Below are 9,565 nucleotides of genomic sequence, written 5' to 3' on the forward strand. Positions count from 1 at the left end.
CTCGAAATAGGCGGGACCGTAGATCCGTATATGGTTTGAATTTTAACTCAATACCTCCAAGCGTTACTGAGATAAAGGTTCTTGACTGACAGACAGACGAAAGGACGGACGGACAACAAAATGATTTTATAATAGTTTCTTTTTCCTTAAAAGATACGGAACACTAAAAAGTATGAAATAATATAATTATTGTACAAATTTATAGCAATATAATAAAGAAACATCAAAAACCGTCTCGTCTCTACTGAGTGAATCACAAAGTATTGCCACACAGACAAAATTACAAAGATCATATTTTGGCTTCTGTTGCTTGCATTAAACTCTCTAGAAGTATTGTTTTAGTTTAATTTATGATGTATAGATTTGTATACAATATCTATAAAAAGAATATATAAGAGCTATGATTAAAGGAAATTTATTACTAACAAAACAACCAGCAAATGTGTTAAGATTTCTTTTTATTTGAAGTCAACTTTTCTTCTATTAATTTAACCCAGTTTTCATACTGTTCATTATCTTCTTCTTCTATTTCATCACAAAACTTATCAATATCTTCCTCTTTAGCTTCATCGTCTTCACTTTGATTTGATTGTTCTTTTCTTAGTTCCGATGTACCAGTATTACCTTGTGTATTTTTAATTTTATCCTTTTTACTGTTACTTTTTTGTACAGATTTATTTTTCGCCGTGTTAGGTAAGATGTCCTCTGTCTGTTGTTCTGGATTACCGTCTTCATCAAATATTATCTTCTTAGACTTATTGCTTTCATTTTTTACCTCACTTTTATTTTGTGTATTTCTAGTTCTTTTTGATTTAGAGTGCTCAATGTTAGTTAATTCACCTTTACTTCGTTTCCCCATGTTGCTGTAATAAAAAATATTTATTAAAACTTTTCTCTCAATCTTGGCACAATCTAGGCAAACAGTTTGTTCTTATTTAATACAATAACGAAATTATTCTACTACGGCGTCATCAGATCAAATATCAGTTGAAAAATATAAAATTTTAAACATCGTCACAAATTTTACGTTTAAAGAGGTCATCTCTTTAATATTTTCTCTACATAAGAACAATAAAAAATAATATTGTTAATTGCATAAGTTTTCCGATAACTAAAAAGGTAAATGATCTCTGACTACCGCGTTAAGAATAAAGAAAAGATAGGATAATTATTAACATTACTAGACAGATTTATATTCTAACATTGGAATGTTTTAGTCCATTAATAGATTATAAATGAACATGAAAATCCACATGTACGCGTTATACTACTCATTACTCATTAACGATCACAAGACTAAGCTTGTCTATTTTAAACTGATTTATCATATTATATTAAATCAGCTTCAAGCTGCATCCCACATACAGTACGGTAGACAGAGGGAACCTTGTGTTAAAACACTCCGTTTTCCATTTTGTTGAGTGGCGGAACTCAACGCCGCTATTTTATCTTGATGCCAGAGTGAAACATTCATAATATTAAGATATTAAATAATTCATTTCCCCGAGTGGGAATCGAACCCACAACTGTCGCGTTACAGTGTCACTCCCTTATTGTGTGCCTGCGCCGCTACGGACTCATTTTTATTTATTTATTGTATATTAGAATCAAATTATTATTGAAATAATTGAACTGTAAAAAAGATTGTAATTTTAATACGACAAAGAAAAATCGCTAATGTTGTGGTGGTGGTAGGTACAGTGTATACTTATGAGTTAATTTTATGGCGTATAAAGCATGAATTGTTGCCGTCATGGCGCAAAGGCACAAACAAGCAAGCGACTGTAAACGCGACGTTCTGGATTCGATTACCAGTCAGGAGAAAGAAATAAAAATAAATAAAATAAACAAGCTAGATACATAAAACTCTATAGTTGAAACATAAAGGAAATAAAGCATTTAAAGCAAGGATAAATAAATTACTTTAACATATAGTACCTACGCGCAGTTGCACTTGCAAGTCACGTTATTTAATGATAGTAACAAAACCCATCGAATATCGTTGATATATTTTTAAATTAATAATATTATTGTTATTAGATGCTTAAAAAAACATATTTTGGCTTAGTCAACGCATTTATCAAGATCTACAATAATAACCGCTCGTAGTCTGAAATATCTGGCATTCAGTCAATATTGCAATAGTGACGCTTGTTTCAGTTTTTTTTTTGCCAATTCCATTTTGTTTAAGGTTCAATTAATAATTCCACAACATTTTTTGAGCGTTATTACTATTGTAATATAATATTGGCAACGACATTTTTTTTTTAATATTTTTATCTGACTGCCTCGCCAAATTAGGTAGGTACCTTAGTTTTTTTAGGTTCACTCTGACATAGCGAGCGCAGAAGCTCATTTACAAACTGGCACGTTCCCGGGATAAAGTGACGCAAGATATCGCAAAATGTCTTTGCGTCAAAGATTCCCAGGGCACGCTGCTCTGTAGTCATGCCTCTGTGAAGGAGAGGTGGAGAAGCTACTTCCAGGAGTTGCTGAATACTCAGCACCCATGCAGTCTTCATCACGACCCACCGCCTAACCTCGGACTTATTGCCCCAATAACCCTTGACGAAACACGTAATTGCCTTCGACGCATGAAGAACGGAAAAGCGGTGGGACCTGACGACATTCCGATCGAAGCGTGGAAATCGTTGGGCTCTCTTGGTGTGCTCATGCTTACTGACCTTTTTAACCATATCTTGAACACTGGTAAGATGCCGCATCAGTGGAGGCTTAGCTTCATTACCCCTATTTACAAAGGAAGGGGCAGTGTTCAAGATTGTGGTAGTTATAGGGGCATTAAGCTTATGAGTCATACCATGAAGCTCTTCGAGCGCATGATCGACCTCAGGCTCCGCCGAGAGTGTACTATCTCTGAGTCTCAATATGGATTTCAGCCAGGATCGGGCACCATGGACGCCATTTTCGCCCTCAGAACTTTGATGGAGGCATACAGGGAAAAAAGGAGAGCTCTGCATGTGGCCTTTTTAGATCTGCAGAAGGCCTTTGACTGTGTGCCTCGTCAGTGTATCTGGTGGGCATTGCGATCCAAAGGGATCCCTGAGGCCTATATTGAGATTATCAGAGACATGTACCACGATTCCGCTTCTATGGTTAGGACTGCTGTTGGCGACACTAGACCCTTCCCGATTACAGTGGGGGTTCACCAGGGCTCGGCTCTTAGTCCGTTCTTATTCAATGTAGTGCTCGATATTGTCTCGGCTCACATCCAGGACCAGCCTCCATGGCTGATGATGTATGCCGATGACATAGCACTCATTGCCGAGAACCGACTGACGCTGGAGCGTAAAGTGAACCTCTGGAAGGGTACGCTTGAGAACGGCGGTCTTAAACTAAATGTGTCGAAGACAGAGTACATGGCCTGCGGGAGCCGGGACTCGAGCACGATCCTTATAGGTCCTGAGCCAGCCGTTAAGTCGGAGAAGTTCATGTACCTTGGATCCGTTATGCACGAGTCTGGAGGCATCGATCACGATGTCCAAGGGCGGATAAGCGCTGCCTGGGCCAAATGGCGGGAGGTCTCTGGTGTGGTCTGCGACCGCAGAATACCGCCCAAACTCAAGGGGCTGATATACAAGAGCATCATCCGACCGGTTCTTTTATACGGCAGCGAATGTTGGCCGGCACTATCTCGGCACACTCAGGAGCTTCACGTCACGGAAATGAAGATGCTGAGGTGGATGTGCGGCGTAACGCGGTCTGACCGCATACGCAACACATTCATTCGAGGTAGTCTTGGGGTCCGTGACGTAGCGGATAAGCTCCAAGAGCGTCGTCTGAGATGGTTTGGCCACGTTACGCGCCGGCCTAAGAACTATGTCGGTTGCAAGTGCCTTGCTATATCAGTTCCTGGAGTGAGACCTCCTGGACGCCCAAGGAAGCGCTGGCTGGATGTCGTGATGCAGGACATGAGAGCCAATGGTCTAACCACCGAGGACGCAAAAGACCGTGCAAAGTGGAGTAGGTTGAGTAGGAGGGCAGACCCTGGCAATAGCCGGGATTAATGCCAGGAGGAAGAAGAAGACTTATTTCCATTTATACACATTTCATACTTATATTATACAAAAGTGCAAATTGAAATAGAATTTGTGTATATTTTAGTAAAAAAAAAAATACTGTACGCGCAAAAATTTAACTTTATTTAAATAACAGAAACTGTTTACATTAAACAAATAAACGAATTAGTTAAAGAAAATTATTTTTGAATGTGCACAAGGCTATCTGGTTCACATCAACTTAATATATTTTGGTTTGTTATCATTAGAACGTAAAGACAAGTGTTATTTATTTACTTTAACCATAATAACTTTTTCAATTACAGTCAGATAAACGTATCGTATACTCGCGAGATATCAAATAGCTCTTTTACGTAATACGCGAGCGGCGCGACCGAGCGGGCGCAGTGCCACCAGCGACCGAGCGACCGCCACCCGCATCCCGCTTCTCTCTTATTGCACCGCGACACGCGAATACCGCAGTGATTGCAACATCCTTGACGTTAACCATCGTAGACGCGAGTGATTTGTCTGTTTAAATTATTAGTTACAACTATTTAACATCTACAAAATGACAGAAAAACAATACATATTAGGAATGGACATTGGTACTACTTCAGTAAAAGTTTGTGTGTACGATCCCGATACCAAAGAGTTGGTTGCTAAACAAAATAAAGACACCGCGGCAAATATTCCTAGTGACCAAGGAATAGAAGGGAACAAGCAGGATGTTCCAAAAATAGTATCTGCCGTGCACTACTGCGTGTCGAGACTACCTCGCGACGTTCTGCGCCACGTTAAAAGAATTGGAGTTTGCGGTCAGATGCATGGAGTCGTCTTATGGAACAATCGGTAACGTTTGTTGTGGCTTCATATTTAGTTGTTTTGACGTTTGTTATCAGTCTAATTATAAATATCGTTATTTACAGAGCGTGGGAGAAAGTCGAAAAAGATGGTGTTGTTATTCGTTTTGAAGCATCTAGAGAAAAAATGTCCGCATTGTACACATGGCAAGATACAAGATGCAAGCCAGAATTTTTGGACACTTTACCAAAACCTGATTCCCACCTGCAGTGTTATTCTGGATATGGATGTGCTACACTTTTGTGGATGTTAAAAAACAAACCAGAAAAACTTAAAAATTTCACATGTTCAGCGACTGTACAAGATTTTGTAGTGGCCATGCTTTGTGATCTTGAAAATCCTATTATATCAGACCAGAATGCTGCAAGTTGGGGTTATTTCAATACAGAAACAAATGAATGGAATATTGATATTTTGAAATCAATAGATTTTCCAATAAATCTATTGCCAAAAATAGTGAAGAGTGGAGAAATGGGAGGAAAATTATGCAGTTCCTGGAATGGGATTCCTGAAGGAACACCTGTGGGTGTTGCCATGGGTGACTTACAATGTTCTATTCTCGCGACATTAGAAAGTAAACAAGATGCTGTTTTGAATATATCTACCTCGGCTCAACTTGCTATTGTTGTTGATAAGATTTGTGATTTAGGCTGTAAGACTATTGAACATTTGCCATATTTTAACAACACTTATTTAGTTGTAGCAGCATCATTGAATGGAGGAAATGTATTGGCTACATTTGTAAAAATGCTTCAGCAATGGATGTTAGAATTTGGATTTCCAATTCCGCAATCTAAAGTCTGGGAAAAATTAATAGCTCTTGGCTTAGATGCCCCAGAAGGTACAAACATGCATATAATTCCTCAACTGTTAGGTGAACGACATGCACCTACAGCAAAAGCTTCTGTTGAAAATATTGACTTATCAAATATTCAGTTAGGTCATGTATTTAGGTGTTTATGCGATAGTTTAATTGATAATTTACATAATATGATGCCTAAACAAATTTTACAAAATGCAAACATAAAAAGAATTGTTGGTAATGGGTCTGGTTTATCTAGAAATGCTGTACTACAGAGGGCCACAGAGCATTATTATAGCTTACCATTGGAATTTTCATCAGGAGGTGACGCTGCTAAAGGGGCAGCTGTAGCCGTTTTAAATTTTACAGAATTTTAATGTATAAAGGCATTTACAATTATAAAATTCATATACATGAATGCATTTATAAATTTCCTATATTTATATATATACTATTATAAAATAATAATTAATAATATGAATTTCTGATACAAGTTATAAATGCTCGAAATTTACTTTTAATTTTATTAATTGTATAAAAATATGCTTGCAGCATTGGAACTAGAAATCTTTTTATTTAAATTTAAAATTTAAACTGTTCCTATTAATCTACCTTCAAAATTTCATAAATAATATAATCTGCTTTTATTTTGTTGTTTTATTTTAACGTCACCGTGCTGGCGCAGCGGCACAGGGGTGTGACTGTAACGTGACGGTTGTTGGTTCGATCCCCACTCATGGAAGTGAAATATTTATTTACGTTTATATTTCCATTTCTTCGCTCTGGTGTCGAGGCAAAGCGCGGCGTTGACTTCTGCCACTCAACACGCAATATCTCCAGAATACGGCGGAAAGTGGGGAACGGGGTTCGCGGGTTCCCTCTGCCTACCTTGCTGTGTGTGGGATACAGCGTGAAGCTGATTTTAAATTTATTTCAACGGTGAAAATAAAAATTATAAAATACTATAAGGGTTTGGTTAGTTGTGTAAAAGTAACCAAATAGTATGTAAATACCTGTATTATGTATGTGACGATTTTCTTATCGTAGCATATGTGTAAATTATGGCAAATTAATGGAGATAGCAATCAGAAATATAGAAATTTCGTATTTAAAACCACCCCACCATATATCAAGCAATTCCACATGACACTGACACTGACAGTGACGACCAGGGAACATATACTAGTGACAAATGTATCTGTTCTATTCTGTTTCTTATTTTATGGCTTTTCGCGTTCCAGTGGAGCAGATTTTTCACGTAGAATGGAGATTGGTCAATTACAAATAAGGAAAGTTCCACATAAAAACTGAATAAAACGCAAAAAGTGGAAAGTCTAATTGTACTATATTCTCTCTCTACTACTATCTCTCTCATCTACTGGATTATAATCCAGCACCTGGAAAAACCAACACAAACTGTATACAATAAAACATAAATATAAAGTGTTAGTGACAAATTTATCTTTACAAATGTGTAAAAGCTTATAACTATAATAACTACGTAATATATTTTTCTATTTTTAACGATCACTATAAACATAATATAGCTTAAAAATATTTTAGATCAAAATTAATTATACAAAGACATACAATTATATTTGCACCGGTACCGTATAAAATAGTCCGAAAAGGGGAATCGGAAAATTATCAGCTGTAGTAAAGAAATAAAAATATCTCTTATCAAAAAGTGTCTGTTGTGTTTATCAAGCTACTAACCGTAATAGAAAATATTCAAAGTTTTAGTTCTTATGTCATTACAAAAAATCTTGTATCGTACGTAAATTGAACACATATAATCATTGAACATAATATATAATCTTGATATAATCGATTAAAAAAATCTTCGGCTACATGTGTCAAAATGACAGACTTGCTTGGAAGTTAGAAATAGCGGAATTGTCAAGTTTCAAGTATACACATAACCCAATTTCAAACAGAATTGGGTTTTGGTGTTAGTTTAGCATTGCTAACATAAATCATTCAAATTAATATATAATATGTTCGCGTAACAATATTTCCAATTATATAAAATAATGAAGTATATAAAACTATAACATAATTTTTACTATTCTAATTATTACGTTATTTTTATAAAATTTACGTCGAAAGCTATTTTTTATTGCATCCAATATGGAAAACATGAAAAAATCAGATGACGTGGATAGTCCAACAGCTGACGGAAACTTATTGCAACCTCCAAAACACAACAGCATTCCAACACGAAATCCTCTGATGAAAGTGCGTACTTATGTGTTGGCACTACGACCATGGTCCCTAAGTGGAAGCTTATTACCGACGTTACTGGGTGCTGCACTAGCGTATCGTCTTCCTGGAGATAGTGGATTCAGCTGGGTTACATTACTGTTGACACTTTGTACAGTTGTTCCTGTTCATGGAGCTGGAAACGTTGTAAATACGTACTTCGATTTTGTAAAAGGAATAGACAATCGAAAATCAGATGATAGGACGCTAGTTGATCATATTTTAAGCATTGATGAAGTTGTATCTTTGGGAGCTTTACTTTATATGGCTGGATGTGCATTTTTTGTGTTGCTTGTTATAATGTCACCAGCTAGAATGGAGCATTTAGCATTAGTATATTTTGGTGGTCTATCTTCATCATTTTTATATACAGGAGGAATTGGCTTAAAATATATTGCTCTTGGTGATATAATGGTTCTAGTTATATTTGGACCTGTGTCTGTTGTGTTTGCTTTTCTTGCACAGACAGGGAGGGTTGATTGGCCAATTTTCTACTATGCCATACCATTGGCGTTAAACACTGAGGCTATTTTACATAGTAATAATACAAGGGATCTGGAGGCAGACAGTAAGGCAGAAATTGTGACATTAGCTATCTTAGTAGGTAAAACAGCATCACATTTGTTATATGCTTTTCTTTTGTTTACTCCATATATCATGTTTGTTGTTGCATCTGTTCGCTGTTCTTTATGGTTTTTATTACCATTGCTTACATTACCAAGAGCTTTTGAAATTGAAAGAAGATTTAGACGTCCAGAAACTATGCAGTATGTTCCAAGACAAACTGCAAGACTTAATTTCTATTTTGGTATGTTATATGTGATATCCTGTTTATTTGCAAATAAACTGCCTTTCTTGTTAAGATAGTTGGAAAGTAGTGTATTCTATGTTGAATATTATGTACTTAAGGAGCTTGCAAATTCTAATTAATGTTATTGCATTTGTTTTGATTTAAGATGTTCATGAAATTTTATATATAATATAAATTTGATAAACATTACAAAGTTTTATATGTTTAGATTGGTCTACAATTTTTTTTCAGAATTGGAAGCTCAAACTAATTAAATGCAATTGATAGATCTTATGTAAACTTTTGACTGATAATGTAATACAAATTGTGACAATGGCAGTTATTTTTTTTTATATATTGTTAATTAAGTTGAACTTGTATCTTTCTTTAGAAGATTAAAAGAAATATTTATTACATGTTTATAAAAATTTGGTGTCGACAAGAACATATCAAAAAGTTGAGGATTGAACTCTGTTACAGGATGTTATTTATCAAGATACATACTACAGACTTGATGAAGGTTACTGATAACTAAACTTAGCTTGGCTTTTTATACAAATGCAAAGTAGTCTTACTTAGGAGGAAAATAAATATTATGCATATTTCAAGTTACTTCAATTCAAAGAAATTTTATTTGTCATTGATATGTGTCTCCACTATACAATATCTCATTAACTGGCTACCTCATGAATAAGCGACAGTATGCATAATTTTATCACTTTTGCTTATTAAATATGTATCTGACAATAACTAAATGATAAACATTACTTAAGTTTTAATATACATAGAAAATAAATACTTAAACAAAACTTTTAGTTTTATTATATTAAT

General features: G+C 35.6%; 3 protein-coding genes across 4 annotated transcripts; 2 read left to right on the forward strand and 1 right to left on the reverse strand.

Annotated features, from left to right (window-relative positions):
* Window positions 1-440: 440 nt before the first annotated feature.
* On the reverse strand, window positions 441-6,837 carry LOC146539144 (uncharacterized). Of its 2 annotated transcripts, none has more exons than XM_085185990.1 (2): window positions 6,696-6,837; window positions 441-863 (listed from the first exon to the last, which is right to left on the reverse strand). In XM_085185990.1, exon 2 carries the CDS (start codon window positions 857-859, stop codon window positions 446-448), a length of 414 nt encoding a protein of 137 aa, XP_085042116.1. In that variant the 5' UTR covers window positions 860-863; window positions 6,696-6,837; the 3' UTR covers window positions 441-445. The 2 variants fall into 2 exon arrangements, with proteins under 2 accessions (XP_085042116.1, XP_085042117.1); XM_085185991.1 differs by lacking the exon at window positions 6,696-6,837 and adding an exon at window positions 5,986-6,009.
* LOC146539145 (sedoheptulokinase-like) lies at window positions 4,220-6,329 on the forward strand. Its single transcript, XM_085185988.1, has 2 exons — window positions 4,220-4,868; window positions 4,946-6,329. The coding sequence occupies exons 1-2, from the start codon at window positions 4,588-4,590 to the stop codon at window positions 6,057-6,059; spliced, it is 1,395 nt and encodes a 464-aa protein (XP_085042114.1). The 5' UTR covers window positions 4,220-4,587; the 3' UTR covers window positions 6,060-6,329.
* Window positions 6,838-7,669: 832 nt separating the features above from the next.
* heix (UbiA prenyltransferase domain-containing heix) lies at window positions 7,670-9,387 on the forward strand. Its single transcript, XM_085185989.1, has 2 exons — window positions 7,670-8,752; window positions 9,215-9,387. The coding sequence occupies exons 1-2, from the start codon at window positions 7,813-7,815 to the stop codon at window positions 9,247-9,249; spliced, it is 975 nt and encodes a 324-aa protein (XP_085042115.1). The 5' UTR covers window positions 7,670-7,812; the 3' UTR covers window positions 9,250-9,387.
* The last annotated feature ends 178 nt before the right edge of the window (window positions 9,388-9,565 follow it).

This window comes from Heliconius melpomene, chromosome 5, assembly GCF_056956725.1.
Source record: "Heliconius melpomene rosina isolate 202511_hmr_F chromosome 5, ASM5695672v1, whole genome shotgun sequence".
In the NCBI taxonomy this organism is placed as follows: Eukaryota; Metazoa; Arthropoda; class Insecta; order Lepidoptera; family Nymphalidae; genus Heliconius; species Heliconius melpomene.